Consider the following 21,942-nt stretch of genomic DNA (forward strand, 5'->3'; position numbering starts at 1 on the left):
TATTGTTGCTTAACCTTATAGATTAAAATTTACATAGTTTTTTTCTGTCTAAATTTTATTATGAGTATGTTTAACTTTGCATTATTATACAAACGAGTTTATTTTAATCGGATATACTAACCATGGTAGACATACAATACAAGTCTGCAAGCACACGGTAGCCCACAACTGGTAAATAACTTACAACCACAACGAGATGGGTCCCCCGCTATATCATCGTCTTTGATACGTTTAATCTCTTGTAGCATGATTTCCAAAGCATTATGGAAACGAACCCATGTAGTCGTTTGAAACATGGTATATCGTGATCTGTGTTGCATTTAATCTTGCTTTTTGAAAAGGTTTCTCTGATTGCTATATGTTGACTATCTACAATACGAGTAATGCACTCAACAAGCCTATGTGGGCGCGCTCTTTGGCCATCCAAGTGACTCTTTGACAGCGCATGCTCCGACTCGACTCTATTCGTATTGTATTGGCCAAAGTTGAGGTGTAGATCCACCCAACAAGACACAAAAAGTTCCTTATATTGCGACAACCAACTTAAGCTCACATTACGATAAACACCTGAAAATTAAAATAATATGGTAATGATGAAACAAATAACATATAAGCTTTTTCCAAACTTAAAATTGATGATTACACCAAAAAATATACCTGGATAACTTTTCAAATACTCTTGAAGTGCTTCATCTCTAGTGATGTAATCCTCAATCGTGTGAGATTCAATAAGTACTTTCCACCGATGAAGAAAAGAATAAAGAGCCCCCTTATTCTTAAATACCGGCTCACAATGTTTTATTATATTCCTCCTTATGTGAACTCTACAGAGTTGTCGCGCATCATTCGGCACCACATTCCGACATGCATTCATCAGTGCTAGCTCCTTATCAGTAATTGTAAGACTCACGAGCCAGCCTTCACCAAGTGTCCGTTTTAAAGTCTGTAACACCCAAACATAGTTGGCCTCCTGTTTGTTTACTATAAACTCACAAGCTATAAGAAATGTCTTGCCTATTGAAGTAGCGCCTACAATCTCAACAAATGGCATTCCATATTTGCTAGTTTTGTAGGTGGAGTCTATGAACAACACGTTAGGGAATGCACGCCAAATCTCAAATGATTTTTGGTGCATAAAAAACAGATTTTCCATCCGGTTTGAATATACGTTCGTTGTATACTCGTAAGTGTAAAGGAATTGTTGTAGCACTGACAAAAGCACCTACATTTAAAAAAAAATTTGTTTTTTCAAAAATCCTAATGTCTACATGCTCAACTCAAAGGATATGTAAAAGTGAAAAGCTAACCTGCATTGGAGTATTTCCAATCTTTTGGGCCTCTTCGTTTCTTATTTTTTCCAGTAAGTTGTGTACATCTTTGATGAGAGATAGGTTGTTTGGAACTTCCTTTCTTAATCCATCAAAAATACCTTGCGCATTCAGTTTTAAGTAATACTGCCTCCATACCCATTCTTCTTCGGCTGGAGAAAAACGTTTGGCAAACGCATGACCATACACATCATCTATGTCATGATTATGTGTATGATCTATCACATTTACCCTTCAACCATATTCCGAATAATAACCTTGCAATTTGAATGGACAATTACATTTTTTTGAAAAACTCTTTCTGATGCCCTTACTCCTCTTACGGTATGTACCACCACGATCGCAAATGAGTAATACTCTAGAAATGTCATCCGCTGCATTTGTTTTTGATCTACCCTTTACTAGGACATAACCTAGCGACATTGCTGTTGCTTGCGCCCATCCCGTCAGTTCTTCGACTGAGTTGAACGACTATTATAATTGAAAACATAAATCTCATATTTTTATTAAATAACTAAATACTTAAAGAAAAGATATGTTGAATTATACCTCATCGGTATAAAAGGGAGTAGCGTCGTAGTCAAAGTTACCGCCCTCATCTGAGTTGTTATCGTTAGAATTATCCATCTAAAATATACAACATTATATACGTATATATATAAATCAACAAAATTAGTAATGGCTAATTTTGCTATAAAATATAGAACATTACATACGTCCCTTATATTTGGATACCTCTTTGAAGTTTACTATAAATGAAATCATTCGTACATGCATATATAGGTAGGAGGTTAGCAAGAGCAGAAGGGGCGAATGACAGATGGGGCGAAATTCGTCCCTTTTGCCCTCGACATTTTCGGATAAAAGTGACATAAAGGTGATTTATGGTATAGGTAAAAACGGTATGGGTAAAAAACGGTATAGGTAAAAAAATGGTATGGTAAAAGTGACGTAAAGGTGATGGGGTGTGGGTAAAAGCTTTTTCCCCCCTTCTGATATCCAATTTCGCCCCTTCTGCTTTGACTTGTCAGTTTGAGGTGACTTAAAGCCGAAAAGGAATTGATTTAAATTGTTAGGCCAGATGGGGCGAAATTCGCCCCTTCTGCTCAAAATTTTCGCCCCATCTGAGGGATGTCAATAGCAAAAAAAAGGTGTCAATAAGAAGCCCCCTATTCAATCTCACCTTTAGTGCAAGTTGACATTTTCTGTCATCTATAATGATTGTAAAAATACTATTCAAACCTAATCTATGATAATACTCTTTTATATAAATCTTCGACCGCCTCTCAAGTCTCACCACTTCCATCTTGCACCGTCTCTATCACTGCCAAGCTGTAACTATAATTAACAATATATATCACACAACTATAGAGAGCGAGAATTGGATGAACGCGTGAAGTTTTAATGCTTCCGGCGATATCACGACGGCGACACCTTCAAGATCTGACGAAGTTATGATGCTACTGATCATCTTCTCCGTCAACATCTGACCTCACAAATCTGAACAGAAATATCGAAACTGTCCGGTCCGGTCAAAAATAGACGGTTGTCTGGTCCAACCACCGGTTCCCGGTTCAATCTCCGGCCAGCTGCACGTCCGTTTTGACACCCATAACCGGACCGCCTATGCTACCGGTTCCCGGCTTCACCGGTCTGAAAACATTGGTTGTGTGAAGAGATTTAGCCAGACCTGTGACACGTACCATTGTAATTCTGCAGCATGCATCTCCAGATCTTCGCTTTTGACCAAGTTTGTGAGATCATCAGCCGGCCTGGTCAATGGCTCAATGCTCGAAAACGTTCAATAGCTTGCGAGTCGATACTAGCAGTATATACATGAAGGTGTTACACATGTACTGTTACTACTATCGATCTCTGAAATGGAATAACCAAGTGTTTGAGAAGTTAACTTAAAAAAAAATATGCGATGCGTGCAGCACGCGCCTTCTTTCTTTGCTGTGGAAAAGCTACGTACTGTGCTTTTGTTATACAACAATTATCCGATGTCACATGTCGAATGGTTTTCGTAACTAACGAAAATCATCCGACGTCACATTTCGTATGGATTTCATAATTAACGAAAAATTTGGAGTACTGATGGTGATGGACACTAGAGTACAATTGTGCCACCAGTGGAATCACCCGATCATATCCCCACTATGCAATAATGCCCAGAAAACCGCCTTTGTAGGATTCAAGCCCATGACCCTATGCTCTTTAGGCTTTATCCCGTCACCAACATGCCACTAGGTTATTAAGCCATGCATTGATGGTAACCATTTAATTTAGCAGCTGAGATTTTATGCTCACAACGCTTCATATATAAACCATTATTGGAAGCAAAAGAATGTTTAGTTTGGAAAGATGATAGAAAGGATTGGAATTGTAAAGTGTCGATCTCCCATTTTATAGCCCAAGACTTTTGGAAACTACCTGGAAATTGTGCATTTGTGCGATATCAATAGCTTTGTTGCTATATCTTTTATAAATAGGACAATTAATATTAATAAAAGAAGATGGTAACAAATATTTATTTATATATATTAACAATTTTATATCTCACACACGGTTTGACAAATCGTACTAAGTCATGTTAAATAACGTTGGAAGTTAGTATATTTTTTATATGATAGATAAACTGTATAATTTGGTATTATTCAACGAATTCATGCGGCTGTAAACATCCGGCGTTGAATTTGAATAACAAAGTCGGCATATATAAATATCTATATCTATATCTTTTAAGTTAGCCTTTTTAAGTTAGCCTTTCCAGTAAAACGCGACGTGTTCGAATTCTGATCGCTTTTACGCGAGAAAGGGGGACCACCGTCTAAGCCTAAGTATTCCAACTTTTCTGTCCAGCTGAAAAATGGAATGGAATGGAATAGTATAAGATGCTTAATAGCTCCAACAAGCGCGAAAGTGGGAAAAGGGTGAATGGTCCCAAAAGGGACGGGAAAAAGCCACTAGAAAGAACGGGGGGTCATCCACCAAGTATCGCGCTGGGTAGTCCACTTTATCCGTGACTCTGAGTACAAGATTTTCGGGATCAAGAAACTAGCAAACAAATATGCTCGGCTGGACTCTTTTCTAGTATGCCTGGAAAATTGAATTTCGGTACAACTCCGCTTGCTGCAAAGCCTTTATTTCTCGTCCAAACACTCCAGATCTGCACTTCCCTTTACTCCATAGGGCCGAAGCCTTATTAAGTTAAGAATTAAGAAGGGCTTTTTTTTTTAGAGAGAGAATCAGGGGCGATCTAATAAAGTAATCATTTAAATATAAATATAAAATTTGTTCATATGTGAATGATTTTTATCTACATATGAATATATATTAAGTTATAATATAAAAGTTTTCTAGTTCTAACAAATCAAAAACTTATTTTTCAATGATGATTTTAAGTTTCACTTTTATAATAGATAGAGATAGAGATTAGAGATGGTTTAAGAACAGAGGTATATAAAAAAAAGGCTAGTGTAACATTTGTCGTTCAAATATACAAATTATTTTGAGAAAATGTTCATATAATAATCAAATAATAATTCTATATTTGGCAAAATAATTTAACATAGTCCTTTTTACTTACGGAGTATTAAATATTATTAATATGTAATTGAATTCATTAATCGTTGGAGTATTAAATATAAATTAAACTTTTTCAATGATAACTTTAAGGGCTTTTTTTTTATATAATATATTAGAGATGATTTAAGAATGGATTAAGTCATTGGATGACTAATGTATTTTTTTTGATTTACATGGTTGCTCATTAAACCGAATTATTCACATATATTACCCACATACTTTTCTAATTTTTACATGATTCACTAATTGTTTACCTGATGACCTACAACAACAGGTCAACTTTATTTTCATTTTTTTTTCCAGAAAATTATGAACTTCTGCTTCTCACTCCTTTGTTTCTCCCTCATCGTAAACTTTAAAAAATCCCAAATTATTCATTTTACTTGTCCATCTCATCCACAACAACACAAGCAGGTATAAATTAGTCTATATACATAAAGAAAAAAAACTAATCAAATCCATCGTATTAGTTAATAATCAAATTATATAAACCCCATATGATTAACATCAACATCCTCAAATTAATTTTAACACAGATTCCTTAATACAAATCAATCAAAATAGATATACAACCCATATAATGTGTATAGATACGAAAGAAACTCATACCCAAATCTACACTAACAAAAGGTTTGAGGCAGCGACGACCACCATCAATAGACCCCGTCACTGTCGGCACCACAACCATATCTGACTACCTCTTTAAATCGATCATCACTGAATGATAATGACGGGGATAGCATTTAGATCCATCAATTGAATATGTATGGCTTTCATCGGGTTTTGGCCGGAAAAAGCGGCTTCACCACAGTCCCATCACTTCCGGCCACCACTCTTATCCTTTCGAACTACCACATCTTTTTTTTCTTTTGTGCTTTTACGACCTCTTCGATGGGATTAGATCTGAAAAGAAATTATATATATATATATATATATATATATATATATATATATCAATGTAGAAAGAGAGCGGGGGAGTCAAAGAGAGGGATGTAAATAAAAAGATTAGCAGCAGTAGGTATTAAATTTAATACATGGAGTATCATCCATTTGGCGATATAAATTATGTTTGGAGTTAATTTCAAAGTTTTAAATTTTTTTCTTTTTATTTGGGTTTTTAAACTTTTATTGTTTTTGTTAGGATGAAGGAGAAACATATGAGTGAGAAGCAGAAGTTCATAATTTTCAGGAAAAAAAAAGTGAAAATAAAGTTGACATGTTGTTGTAGGTCATGTAAAAATTAGAAAAGTATGTTCGTGATATATGTGAATAATTCAGTTTAATGGGCAACCATGTAAATCAAGAAAAATACATTAGTCACCCTTTAAGGATATATGGGTAGACGAAAAGATAGTGTAACATTTATCGTTCAAATCTTATCTTATCTTAATATATACTATAAGACAGTTAAATTAATGACTTATTAACCAATCAAATCGCTCAAATTAAATTGACTCTCGTTTATGTCATCTATTAGATTAACTATAAATTAAAATACCTAATAATTATTATCCAAATATATTATTATATTATTATTTTTATGAATTTGTAAAAAAAAGTCTCATTATTTTACACTTTTTTGTTTTCCATCAATGATTTACATTTTTAGCCCTGAATATTTAATTTATATTTATTTTTAGCCATAAACTTGAGAATTTTTTTTTAAAATTTACAATCATTTAATTAGTTAAAAATATTTCAACATATCAAATATTGTATATAATTTTTTTTTTCCAAAACCTAATGATTAATTTATTAACAAATATTAGATTAGATTTTTATAAATTATAAATATTAATATTTAACATAAACATAACTTGAACTCTATATACATATCGCAAAACATAATAATAGATGACGATATACAACATCATTATCCTTAACACAATTTGAATCATAGAATATAGGACAATCACATAACAACGCACGATTTACAACAGAGGTTTACTTGAATATTAAATCCAAATCAATATAAACTTCATTCAAGATTCATTTTATCTCTCAATTAAAAAAGGTACATAATTTCTCCTGTTTTATATGTTAGTTTTGCATATTAATGTTGAAAGTTACAGTTGTCACTTAGATCAAGAGTCATAACTATTATAAAATAATATGAAAACAATCTTAATTGTTATCTAATTATCATAAAACAGGTTATTGAAAATAAACCTATACGTGTTATGAGCCCACATCATGATCAAATATATATACTTGAATGTCAAGTACAGGATCACAAGTATGTTTATATTATAATTCTTAATTATCTTTCATAATAATATCACATTATGAGTACAACTGGTTTCAAAAAATTATATAATGGAGTAATTATTAGAGCATATGCCTTGTGGAATGACTACGACAAACAATTTCATCAATATGTCTCAGCTAATAATGATAGTGATGAACCTATTATTATTACACTATAACTTGAAAAGTATAACAATTAGAACCGTATATCTTCAAATTTATAAGTTTTTATAACTTAAATGTATGATCAAGATCTAATATTGATAATATCGCAAACTTCGAATCCCGTGTCCAGTATTAGACACGAGTCTAAAATCTAGTTATAAAACTAAAATACTTTTATGAGCTAGTGGTTATAAATTAATGTTTGAACTTAATCTGATAATTCAGATTTTCTATATTAACATATAAGACATTTTCTTTATTATATATGTATTAGAGATAAATTGATAAATAAAAGATCGTGTGCGAATGAGATTATGAGTTGTGACACTCATAAAGTAGAAAGTTTGGAAGACTTCCGGAAATGAATTTCCGTGTTAAGATTTGGGCTTCTCTATGTATCAAGCCAGTAAAGCCACATCTATAATCTATGTCTATAACCCATTATAAAATATATTAACTCAGCATTTTATACTCAAAATATCCTTATTTCTTAATCTTAATTCCTCTATACACCTAATCTATACCTTTATACTATTTACACCGTTGGCGCCACAATCACCGCCGCATTGCACGGGTACCGTGCTAGTCCCTTATAAAACATATTTGACTCACTATTTTAGGAAATTCACCAATCTTTTCAATATCCCCATATTGCCCCTAATTTATACATTACCTCTAATTTTATATCTCTAAACATAATCAGACAAACACCATACTAAGATTTAACACATAGTCATTTCTTTCTCCCCTTCCTATTTACACATACGCATATCGATTCCTCCCTACTGTTTTGTATTATTATCATCGTTTAATTGCCGCAACGACATGCGGACACGATATGACGGGGAGAATAAAAAAAACTGATGTGCGAAGTTGGTGATATATGGGCTACTGGACCAAAAAGTTATCAAATATTGTTGGGTTTTTTTAGCTCAGAAAGTAAAAATGGTTCCAGCTTTAATAAGTTTTCAACGAGTTTAACAAGTTTGCTATTAAGCTATGTTTGGCAAGAGCTTTTCAATAGCTTTTGGAGAGCTTTTAATTTTGAACAAAAAGTTCATATTGTGTTAAAAACTCTGACTTTAACTAATATTTGAAAGAAAAAACTTTCAAAATAAAACGCTTCTTGAAGTAGCGTTTCAAGAGCTTTATCTTTTCGATGAAGCTTTTAGTTATTGAAAGTACACAAATACCTCTTAAAGTTGCAACTACAGCTACCATACCAAACAATTTAAAAGATAAAAGCTCTATCTAACAACTTTATTTAAAAGTTACAACTGACAGCTCCATCTAAAAGCTACAACTACTTTTGCTAAACATACCTTAAGGCTAATTCAATGAGTGGTGATGGTTTAGGAAGAATTATATTGAATTAACACATGTTAGCCTAATTAGTATTTCATGCCTTTTAAAACCGATTGGAAACAAATATATTATCATTTTGTAATGTTATTATGTAGAGGTCGGGTATATGGGTTCGGGTCAGGTTTCATTTATACGGGTATACATATAAAACTATACCCGGACCCGAACCCGCTAAAAAAAAAATCATCCCCATACCCGGCCCAAGACCTCCATACCCGAACCCGGACCAAGAATGTCGCGTTTCGGATTTCCCCATCGGATACGGGCCTTTTTTGTCATCCCTATGTGAGACTGACTGACCTAGTGCTTCTGTATTTGTCTTGGATCATTGTTTTAAGTTTTAATCTATAACAAACATAAAGGATGAAATTTTGTAAATTCCACATAATAAGTGTACGAACAAGAGGATCTTTCACTTGTGTCTTACCGGGCTTAAACATGTCTTTAATTTTTGACAACCAATGTTTCTTTTGGGCCTTGGGTTGCTGATCCAAGAAATTCGTAAGACCCTCAACGACTATATGGACATCGTCTTCTTCGTCTTCGTCTTCTACGCATGTCCACGGTGTTAAGTCAAGCTTTCTCCAAAACGGGTCTATGACATGAGGCTGTATACGAGTTCCTGTATTTTTTTGATATAAATAAGTGTACGAAATTATGTCCTTTTGATAAAAAAAATACAAGTAATAAATCGTACTAACCGCGCTGCATGTACTCGGCAATCTTGCAAGCACATGGTAGCCCGCAACTGGACTGAACCTTGCACCCGCATTTTTTTACATGTCTTTTAAGGACTTTGTCTAAGCGTACGATTTCATCAGCCATGATGTCCAAAGCTTTAAGTGAAACCTTTCCCAACAGGTCCTTCATACAGTTGTAATTATGTTTCCCCTTCCGGGTCGCGTTGCTATACCCTAGTTGGCCCCTTATTTCTGTTTCTTGAGCGATCAAGACAGAATCAACACATTGTAGGATTCTATTAAATGTGCATTTCCCCCTCAATTCTTCCTTCAGTAAGTGGTGTTCGGCCTCGACTCTGTTTGTGGTGTGGTTTTGGTAGTTGAGGTGTTCATCGACCCAACAGGACACAAACTGCTCTCGGTATGGGGCCAACCAATTATCGGTCAGGTACTTGTAGACGCCTGGGAAACCTGCAAGTTTTTTCTTTAACTCCTTTTCGTTAGACTTAAACTCGTCAAAAGTCCGAGATTGATAGACTTTTTTCCACCAGTCGTTAAGTCTGTCAATGTTAACATCTTTCTTCATCCGCAATGCCGGTTCGCAGTGCTTCATTATGTTTTGCCATATATGGTACCTACACAGAATTTGTTTCGCTTCTGGCATAACAACTTTCAAAGCTCTCATCAGGGCCAGCTCCCTGTCAGTAAGAACGACACGAACGACAAAGCTATCAGCAAGGGTGGACTTGAGACATCGTAACACCCATTGATAATTCGCCTCCCGCTCGTTTACGATAAACGCATACGCTAAACTGAAGGTCTTCCCCGTTGAAGTCATGCCGACGATCTCAACTAGCGGCATGTTATAGATGTTGGTTTTGTACGTGGAGTCTATTTCAATAACCCAGGGGAATGCGCGCCATAGGGTCATTGATGTTGGATGAATGAAAAACAGGTTCTCCAAGCGTCCATTTTTGTTATTTGTGGTGAACTGGTAAAGTACCTTTTCTCCTGCAACAGTGAAAACATTACCAGCGAAAATTGACCAACGTAAAGTAAATAAGTCAATTCCAACAACGTAGTACAATATAATATTTAATGTTTTTACCTGCATTGGAGTACGCCCTGCTTGGCCGGACCTCCGTCTCGCTTTCAAGAAGTTGGTAATGTCTCCTTTCCGAGTCAGGTTTCCTGGAAATTCAAGTTTAAGGTTTACCAGGATCTGATGTGGGTACAAACCGCGATCCGATTGGGTCCCCACATATTCCTTTTCTTCATCCGTCATCCGTCTGGCGTATGCATTCCCTTGCAGATCGGTAGTTGGATCATGATTGTGTCTCCAATCCTTGACGGTTAACCTCCAACCACCATCACGCCCAGGGCGGCCTATTAAAGTGAAGAGATAACCTATCTTACTGGACCGTTTGGGTGGGCCAATTAACCTTGCATCGCGCGCTCCACCGTGGTGACATATAAGTGTCACTTTATTGACCACCTCTTTTGAGTTTTTGTTCGTTCGGCGTAAGACTAGAACATAACCCAAATCCATTGCTGTTCTTTGAGCCCACACCGTTAATTCTTCAAAGGAACCGAACACCTCGTCAGTTTCGAAGTCCCCAGCTTCGCATTCATATTCACCATCTACATCAGGTTGCTCAAACACATTATCCGGCACTTCAATACGTACGTTTTCTGGGTCTGCCCAAATATCCTCCAAACTATCCATCTGAAACAATTCAAGTAAACATCAACCACATTAACTATTAATGGTGTCCATACTATATATATATATAGATATATATATATATATATCTATATTCATAATACATATATATATATATATATAAACACTAAGATTGAAAACCATACACAATACCAGCAACTACAAATATGTAATGAAAAAGATGATTCGTATGTTTGAAATATTTTTTCGAAATACACAATAATTCAGTAGGAAAACCACGACTTTAGGGTATTGAATATGTTATTAGTTGCTGTTTTTTTCAAGTATACATGTACTGGGACATTCCATATATATATAGTTTTGAAATCGATGATTCCTATGTAATAACATCTTTTGATCCTAATGAACTACGTCAAAATCGTTGATTCCTATGCACTAACATCTTTTGATCTTATTGAACTATGTCAAAGAACCATTCCCGATATGACATAAACCATTCCCGATATCTGATGCCAACAAACGCTGCAGACTGACGTGGCAGTGCGACGTCAGTCTGCAGCGTTTGTTGGGCATCAGTTGACGGACGTGTCGGGGGTCCCACTATTAGCGGCGACGTCGCCACTAATAGCGATGACGTCGCACTGCCACGTCAGTCTCCAGCTAATAGTGATGTCACGCAGTACATTTGAGATTGAAGCGTCAACCCACCAAAACGTCGTTCTAATCAATGCTAAAAATCTCGCTACACATCTCATCTTCAAATTAAAGGCAAATGTGTACTATCAAACAACTTCGTTATCATTTTTTTTACGAAGCGCGTAACCCGACCAGGGAAAATAGTGTAACCCGACCACCCACTATTAGCGGCGACGTCGCCGCAAATAGTGGGCCCCTCTGTCAGTCAACGCCTGCAACCATTCCTGTGATGTCTGGAATCTCGTGGGTGTGGACCCCACTATTAGCGGCGACGTCGCCGCTAATAGTGGGTCCCCCCACTTCGATATAACCCATTGTATTTAGTACATCATATTAAATTTAATCCCCATTAAAAAGGTTCTTAAAAATAGCCAAACTTAATGTAAATAATATATATATATATATATTTAAAGATTATTTATACTAACATTTTTTTAGAATAAAATTTTATTTCGAAAAACATGTGTTACGTCATTCATTATACCTGTTTTAGTTTTGTTTTCATAAATTATGTCTCGTCATTCATTAGCACACGTTGTAACAATTTTTTACTTAGACTATGTAGCAAATTCACCTAAGTTATTAGACAATATTAATACTTATATTAACATTTTAGTAGGTTTATATGTATAACCAGTAGATTAAATTTAATTATTTTATCTTTATCAAATATACCCTTCTTAATTATATAATATACCATAAATAAAATAAATATATACGTTTTAAATAAATATTAATGTTAAAAAGTGTAAGTTAGTTGTGGAATGCAAAAATATTGTAACTTGTAAATTACAATATACTCTTTTCAATTATTATAATATATCATAAATGTATGATAATACGTAAATCTTTCAAGTTTCAAATTTATATATAAATCCACGTATTGAAAAACTAAGTTAGGCAAAATTCTCCAAATCTCACTCATTTCTTACATTTTTTTTACTACGGTCTTTTTTCACTTAGGTTATTTTTATATAATATATTACATTTTCATGACTTTCGAAAGAGATAGATATTTCAAAAATGTTTGTCGTACTTAATTTTTGTGACATAAATTTAACTTTTATTACTTTGTAATAATAATTTTTTTTAACGAAATACTACTCTATCACTATCGTAAATCCGTATCTACAAATTAACTATTCACTGTACGAGGTATGCGAAGTCATTCGGTAACGTTGTGTGACGAATGCCACGTCATCAGCATTTAGACTCGGTATACTACTAAGAGTCTCAAAAGTTGGCGTTTCTCAAAAGTTGGCATTGGGTCTTTGTCATTGGTGTAACGTTGTGCGACAAATGCCCCGAGCTACTGCTGCCATTCGGTAACGTTGTGCGACAAATGCCACGTCATCAGCATTTGCGGCGACAAACTTTTGAGAAACGCCAACTTTTGAGACTCTTAGTAGTATACCGAGTCTATGTTCTTTGCCTTCTCCTTGAGAAACGCTTTCAGCGTAATTCAAAGATTGTGTGTAGTTGTAGATATCTGGTTTTCCATTTTCAGTTTTTTAAAAGTGCAACTTAAAATGGATATTAAAATTAGAATAAATTAAGCTCATTTTTTATAGGGCAATGATGATCAATCCTCCTAATTTATTAGCCTACAAATCCTCTTAAATACTAGGATCGTGACATGTGAAAAATCAGAGGGTGAAATTAGGAAAGAGAATTAGTGGATTACATGTGTTAACAAGTACATATATTAGGAGAATTTTTAAGAAAATTAGTTAGGAGAATTTATCATTTTCCTTTTTCATATTAAAAAACTAGATTATATGTTGGAGTCTCCAAATGTAGTGAGACGGAGATGAAAATGAAAATGTAAATTCAAGATGTTATATTTCAAAATTCTGTTATAAAATAGAAAATGTTTTTTTTTTTTGGGAAAATTTTTTTAAAAATAAACTCTATTTTAATTACCTTTTTTTTCATGTTCTTTTAAAAAATATGTTCTGGAAAAAAAAAAAGTATTTCCTACAACTAAAATTTGCAAACATATTTATTACTTTAGCAAATCATGTTAACGAATTTTGTTGGAGCTTAGAGGAATTCGAATGCATTATCAAGGCATACTTCATTCCATTTTTTAACCATTCTAAATTTCACCAATCAAATCCTTCTAACTCATTTTACCCTTTCAACCATCCCAGCTCATTTCTTAGGCATTCATAACTTTTTCAACCTTTTCAATTTTTTTTTATTTTTTTTTTCCATCTAATTTAATCAAACATTTATAATAAAACATAAAACAACTTAATAAAACAATATAAATAAAACATAAAATTATCTATCACATAAAAGTACCAAAATAGAACATAGTTCGTTACATGCTTAAACAAATTACACGACTAAACTAGATAGATAAATAGCATAGAAATTACTCATTAAACTAACATGTAACAATTATATAACAATTAAAAAGTGTAACAATTAACTAACATGTAACAATTATATAAATGTATAGATAAAAACGTATAAATATAAATGTATGAATTTAATAATTATACTAAATGGAGCTTCTTGTGTGTCAGGAATGGTCTTGTCATCATCGTCGTTGAGACTGGGTGTTGGGTTGCGGAAGGAATCGAATGGATCAAAATTTTTGACATCTATCTCGGTCGTTTGGCGCATAACGTATTGTCGAGAATCCATTGCGGGAGGAGGATGATATATCGGTTGAGAATATCTGAACATAAGGTTGACTAATTGGTGGTTCAGGGTGAGGTTGATATTGTTGCTTATTTTGTTGTTGATATTGCTGTTGTTCTTGTCGATATACCCCTCGACCCCGACCTTGGCCTCGTAAGACACTAGATACGTTTTTTTGTTGTTGTTTTCCTCTCTATGGATCCATGTTAAATTGTAATATATGTGATAAATGTGTAGATTTGGTTGTGTTTTGGTTTGAAAAATAGTAATTTATATATAGATAAATAAATAAAAAAGATGGCATTGTTTTTTAATTAATCAAATGGCACAATCAAACGGTCACCTCCTTCCCAACGGTCACGTTTGACCAAAAATCCTTCAACCTGTTAGCTGGCTTCAAACCCTCCCAAATCAACCCATTGCCCAACTCGCATTATCGACGGCGGTGTTCTATGGCGGGCTGGTCCAACCCGTCTTCAACCTGTGCTGACTTCGTTGGGCCTTAGGAAAATTTCACCAATAGTATAGCCTTGCACGTCCCTATACAACATAATTTTGATCGTGAGTCGTTATAAGTATTCAGAGTAAAAACCTCAAAGTTTTGTCATCCTTTGTGAATTTTGAAAGGTTTGGGCGTCTAATATATAATAACACCGAGTATTTGTTATACAACCCTTTTACATAATAAATCGTTAATTTAAACTCTTTAATGAGAAATACTTGTCAACTAAAAATTTAGAAAGAAAAATTCATTGACTTGTAATAAATTAAATATTGGTGTATATCTTCAGCAGATCAATCACGGACGCTAGCACTTAATTTTGTTAAAACCGTTGGATCAAATTTTTCGATCTAAACCGTTGGATCAAAGCCTTTCAAAGCTATATAAACCCACCATTAGCACTCGATGAATTTACATATAGATATAAAGGTCCAGCCAGAAACTGGGAAATAAACCAGTACACAATTACAATTCTTTAGTTACATCAAACTCGACCCAATCTTCCCAAGTAAGAGAAGCAAAACAGGCTCTGCTCTTGAGCAAAACTGTTGAGAGCCTTTTTCGATAGTGTTTATAATAGTCTACATGAAGAATAAAGGTAAGCTATCCAATTCTCTACTTTTTATTTTTGTTACTTTTAACTTTGCCTACATGAAATTTATCAAGGTAATACGCTGTCAGTCAGCCTGTCTCACACACACACATTATATATAGGGACCTTATATATATATAACATAACTTCAGTGGCACAAAACAAAACAAAATATAAAATAATAAACCTTGGCCACCTTTCTCGTCGCGTGTGTTCAACGTGCTCCGGAGCAAATCGAACAGGCACGCCGGGGAGCATACCCGATCCACCAAGGAGGCACGAAGTTGGAGATGGCCTAATAATTAAATAATGTACACACTTGTTTCTCACTCTGAACTCGATATTAATTTTCTAAGGCATTGGATAACACCAGGTCAAGGGTAAAACCACCAGATATTAGCGGCGACGTCGCCGCTAATAGTGGGACCCGACAAACTGACAACTTGCCTTACAGACCGACACTGCAGACCATGTACGAGGAATGCCACGTCACCGCCACGTCACCACCATTAGCGGCGACGTCGCCGCTAATAGTGGTGACGTGGCCACACCTCGGGAATGGTTATTGAATGGTTATTTGCGAGGATGAGTGCATTGGACACCCGAACACTGGATATACAATAGTGATATAGTAGTATGTCGCTTAAAAAAATTATTATGACAAAGTAATAAAAGTTAAATTTACCTCACGTAAATTAAGTATATCAAACATTTTTGAAATATTTGTCTATTTTGAAATTCATGAAAATGTAATATATTATATAAAAATAACCTAAGTGAAAAAATACGTAGTAAAAAAAATGTAATAAATGATTGGGATTTGGAGAATTTTGCCTAACTTAGTTTTTCAATACGTGGATTTATATATAAACTTGAAATTTGAAAGATTTATATATTATTATACATTTATGATATATTATAATAATTAAGAAGAGTATCATCATCCATGTGTTCCCAATCGATTTTAAAATATATTTATCAAACATTTATGATTCATGCATCATTTTATAATTTCAATTTCCTTTCAAACAAAAAACAATGATGTGGTTAAAAATAAACATGTTTACTGTTTTATAATTATATATGTGTTTGTGTTAAAAAATGATTCAAAGTGTGATAATAATTTATATTTAAAATTTAACATTTACCAATAACTAAAACAGGATTAAGGTTTCCTTTAGACGACACATGGCGTTTTTATTAAACAACATGTGTCATCTTTAATATTATTTACATATATTTAGTTACCTAGAATTATCAAATAACTTTATTAATATAACTTTTTATTAAACTCCTAATACGAAAAAGTCGAAACTAATTAATTCTTTATATAAATATATCATATCATATATTGATGGCGATAATTTATATGTATGTAGTTGACCTAACATTTTATTAACCAATCACAAAGCTCAATTTTATGAAAGTAAAAATTGATTATGTCATAATTTAATCCTATTAATTATTTAAAGATTTTATTATTAATATTAAATATTTATTAATTAATCTATCTATCGAAATCAATTCAATAACAAAGTTATTCAATTCTTATTATCAATATTTTAGAGTGGGTTTAACTTTTTATCTATCGATATTAATTAATATTTTTTTAGTTGATATTGTATGACCATTAAAATAAAAACTTAGAACCAACTTCAAAATCAATTGGGAGAAACAAACTTAGAACCAACTTCAAAACTTAAAACGTATAGAACCAACTTCAAAACTTAAAACGTATATATTTATTTTATTTATGGTATATTATATAATTAAGAAGGGTATATTTGATAAAGATGAAATAATTAAATTTAATCTAGTGGTTATACATATAAATCTACTAAAATGTTATAATGACAAGGTATCAATCTTAACTAACTTTGGTTGAAACGGTTGAATTTGTTACTAAATATGCAGGCAAGACACCGGATTAAGAGAAAATTACGTCAAATAACTTAGGTGAAAATTACAACGTGTGCTAATCCAATGATTAAAATTGTGTATGATTAAAATTTTATATACCTAAAATTGTTTTGGACATATTTTGGACACAAAATTGTTTTTCAAAATTATTATACCTAAAATGCCCACATTTTTGCAACTTTTTTTCAAACCTTAGTTTCTAACATTAATACGAACCTAATAAAAACTATATTAAAGAATAATTATAACTACAAATGTTTTCCTAAAAATTAATGAATTTCTAAAAATCATATCATTCCTAACTATAATAACATAAGTAATCTTTCCTAACTATACTACTATAACATTTCTATTACTAATACTTTCTAACATATATTTACTAACACTTGTTTTTTAACATTTTTTTAATATCAGTAGTTAATAACTGATATTAATATTTTTTTCCCTAAAATAAAACTCCATGTATTTATTTACTATATTATCATTATGATTATTATTATTATATACTTACATATAATACTAGTTACCATACATGAATATTTGTTAACATATATTAAAATTTTTGTACAACAAAAATATTATTTAAAATATATTAAAATACTTACATATAATACTAGTTACCATACTAGTTACCATAACATATATGAATATTTGTTAACATATATTAAAATATTTGTTAACATTTATTAAAATACTTACATATAATACTAGTTACCATAGCATATATGAATATTTGTTAACATATATTAAAATATTTGTTAAAATATATTAAAATACTTACATATAATACTAATTACCATAGCATATATGAATATTTGTTAACATATATTAAAATACTTACATATAATACTAGTTACCATACTACTTACCGTAGCATGAGCACAACAAAAATATTTGTTAAAATAAAAACAATTATTTAAAAGTTTACCTCGTCTGACACACACTAAACAATTAAATCGAGAAACCCGTGGGGGACCCACTATTAGCGGCGACGTCGCCGCTAATAGTGGGGCCCACACCCACGAGATTCGGGAATGGTTACAGGCATCACGTGATGGGTTGCAGACGTTGACTGACAGGGGGCCCCACTATTTGCGGCGACGTCGCCGCTAATAGTGGGTGGTCGGGTTACACTATTTCCCCTGGTCGGGTTACGCGCTTCGTTTTCTAAATGTATGTATATGTAATTATAGCTACAGTATTGATCATATATTGTCCCCAATATATAATTTAAAGTTTAAAATCATTATTATTACTTCTTACCAATAGTAACTCCGGTTTAGCATAGGGACGAGCAAATTACCAAAATATCGAATCAGATCGGTACCGTTTCTGAACCGGTTTCTAGATACATACCAACCGGTTTGGTATGGTACCGTATTGAAAACCATCCATAATTTAGCATGATCGTTTCAAAATAATTAAATGGCCGTTTTGCATATTTTAGAGAATTACAGAAGGCACAGCTGTTAATTTTGTTGTTAGGCATTTTGAGTTTTTAAGAGGGGTACGTAAAAAGGGTCGTACTTCGTGGGAGGAGTCGATAGAAAAAAATCATTGCTTGTTGTTTAATTGTCTTTCCTCAACGCTTATTTGATATTTGCATTGAAAACTCTGTGAAAACCGGTGACACAATATTCATGTCTGAAGTTTTTTTTGTGTATTGGGTTTTCGTAATTGATACCGGCCACTTTTTTAATAATTATTTTTTGCGATCCTTATATAGTTATATGTTTCAAGCATCTAAAAAGAAAATTTTCCTATAAAGTATGGCATTGTTTATTCTCTAAATCTTACTCATTTGAAATAGGAAAGGCGGCCGAAAGGCTATGAAACGGGAAATCGAAAACAAACAAGTTGAAATACACAAGTAATGGGAATTAATTTTATATTGAATTATAAAAGGGTAAAATAGAAGATAAGAAATCAGTCCCTAGTACATCTTTATACATCTTTCAATGTCCGTCTCTATCTAGGGGTGGGAATCGAGTTGAGCTGTTCACGAACAACTTGAGCTCGTTTAAACCAAGTTCAAGTTTAACATTTTCAAGTTCAAGTCGAACTCGAACAAGAAAACGAGCTCAATTAGTTAGACGAGCCGAGCTAAAAATTTTATTTTTTAGATCTGGTTTGAAAGATCGTTTTACTGTTTTGATCTGAACGAGCTGAGTCGAACGAGCTGAGTCGAACGAGCTTCACGAGCTACTCGAGCCTATCTATACATGGTTAAAAATCCCACTAATTTGTTAATATAAAGACTAGAACTCATGACCTTCAAGTTAAATGCATAAAGCTTTAACCAATGAGTTCAACCATCTTTTTGTTTAATTTTTTTACTGTATTTAGATAAATGCTTAAAAATAATTATATTTCAGTATTTCACCATCCACACTCGTATACCATAATATAAATAATGTATAAATGATTATTAATATCAAAATATATATCTTCATAAATATTTAAATCATAACATCTTTAAGAAGAAAATAAATATTATATACGTAATTAATACCAATAATAGTTGAATTCCATTACGACATTTTGCTTGTTAGACTATAATATGTAGATATGTAATATGTTTTGTGTAGAAGATTTTTTTTTATATATTAAAAATAACAACTTACTTTTTATATTATTTTTTGTGAGGTAGCTACTTAATTTTAAAATAAATGTTTAAAATATAAACGAGCTTTGATCACATTTATACTATTTATAAAAAAAACACCCTCATTGTTGAAAGTTACATGAGAAATAATGTCTAAAATGCTTTGATGATTCAATTACATTATCAATCATTTATATATTAAAATATCTTCATAACCTTTTATATGAATTATCTACATCACTTGACGCCAGCCCCATCATCAATAGTCGCCCTCACCATCCCACTATCATCGCCATGATTACGTTGCATTGAACGAGTACCGTGCTAGTTACCATGAATAGAAACGATATACCCGATTATCATTATTAGAAATAAAGTCTCATTTATTGTAATAAAACGTTCAATCAAGATGTCTCAACTGGATAAATTCACTTATTTTACACAATTTGTCTGGTTATGCCTTTTCTTCTTTACTTGCCACAAATTCGCAAGCTGATCCTAAGTATTCGTTGTTATTCATTGTATTCCAAAAGAACTATTTCGTTAGGATTGAGGAATTGCTGTATTTTTCCTGAATAGCCTGGATTCTCCCATCGAGAGTCACTTTGAAGTGCAAGATGCACTAATCGGAAAGAGACTCTCTCCAAAATGTCATGGCAAAGACACTCCATTCCTATGGTGTCGACCATGGCCAGGAGCCCAGGACACATTGCACGACGCCTTATAGGCAATGCCCTTAGCTGTTAGCTAGTGCCTTCTAGTCGGGGGTGCTTGGTCCCCCCAACCTCTTCATTAAAGTCTATAGAATACCTTTGTCACAATGAAAAATTTGAATATAAATGTAACGTAGCCTCTGTTAACTCTAAATCCATGAATACATAAATTTAATCGAGGAATAATAAGAAAAAAAAATGGCAGATGAAGTTAGTTGTATGGTGGTGGTTTCACTGGTTTGTGATGTTGTAGATGATGATAAGGTTAAAAGAGAGAATTTGGGTGGCTAGTTACGTAGTTAGATAGTGATAATGAGTACTTAGTTGATTGTATTGTATCACTGTGTGGGGCTGACATTAATATACAATAGTTTGACTAATGCCATTCTGTCAGCATAATCTATATATGTGGTTGGTATCCTTTATAAATTTTAAAATAATCGTATATTTTAATATTATTCTTAATACTCGTATGATATACGATAGCCATATAAATTGTATCATAAAAAAGTTCGAATATGCCTCATACATGATTAGTATTCTTGCCGAACTCCGCTCTTCAAGCTCAACTTCGGCAACAGCAACTCGAGAAAGTTATTCCGTTTGTGAGAAACCGGCAATGATTAGTAAGTATGACATAAATTATGGTTAAAATAAACCGATGATCGAAGCTAAATTATAATAAACAGTAATAATAAATATAAATTATAAATTATAATAAACTGTTCCTAATTGTATTTTTGGAGGACTTGTGGGACATGTTCCTAATCGAAGCACTACAACAAAAATGTTATTTATTCACCCTTACTTTAAAGAAGTGTGAAGAAATTTCTTAATTTGTTCACACTTAAAAATGTTTAAAAAGTATTCATATTTAAAAGTGTGAAGAAATTTGAAAAATCATAAATTTTTCACACTTATATATGTGAGAAAAAAATGTTCACACTTCCAAGTGTGTAAAACTATATCAATTGTTCACACTTAGAAGTGTAAGGAATAATTTGTAACACCAAATTTCTTCATACAAGGAAGGTATGGAGAAAGTAGGTGTTACAATTTGACTTTCACACTTTTAAGTGTGAATATATTTGACATTTGTTCACACTTTTAGGTGTGAATTTTTTCTTTACACATACATAAGTATAAAAAAGTTATAATTTTTAAAAATTTTTCACACTTTTATGTGTGTATACTTTTTAAACATT

General features: G+C 32.8%; 1 protein-coding gene across 2 annotated transcripts; it reads right to left on the reverse strand.

Moving 5' to 3' along the window:
- LOC122583878 (protein FAR1-RELATED SEQUENCE 5-like) lies at window positions 1–1,946 on the reverse strand. 2 transcript variants are annotated; one of them, XM_043756252.1, is made up of 4 exons: window positions 1,878–1,946; window positions 1,308–1,799; window positions 658–943; window positions 1–567 (listed from the first exon to the last, which is right to left on the reverse strand). In XM_043756252.1, exons 2-4 carry the CDS (start codon window positions 1,311–1,313, stop codon window positions 209–211), a joined length of 651 nt encoding a protein of 216 aa, XP_043612187.1. In that variant the 5' UTR covers window positions 1,314–1,799; window positions 1,878–1,946; the 3' UTR covers window positions 1–208. The 2 variants fall into 2 exon arrangements, with proteins under 2 accessions (XP_043612187.1, XP_043612186.1); XM_043756251.1 differs by lacking the exons at window positions 1,308–1,799; window positions 1,878–1,946 and having other exon boundaries at window positions 658–1,204.
- Window positions 1,947–21,942: the final 19,996 nt, after the last annotated feature.

Source organism: Erigeron canadensis, chromosome 9, assembly GCF_010389155.1.
Source record: "Erigeron canadensis isolate Cc75 chromosome 9, C_canadensis_v1, whole genome shotgun sequence".
Taxonomy (NCBI): Eukaryota; Viridiplantae; Streptophyta; class Magnoliopsida; order Asterales; family Asteraceae; genus Erigeron; species Erigeron canadensis.

Bases quoted from the DNA above. Each gene is read 5' to 3' on its own strand.
- LOC122583878 (XM_043756251.1), bottom strand. From the start codon at position 1,153: ATGGAAAATCTGTTTTTTATGCACCAAAAATCATTTGAGATTTGGCGT. The intron at 568-657 runs GTATATTTTTTG...TTTAATTTTCAG, and splicing joins GTATTTGAAAAGTTATCCAG to GTGTTTATCGTAATGTGAGC.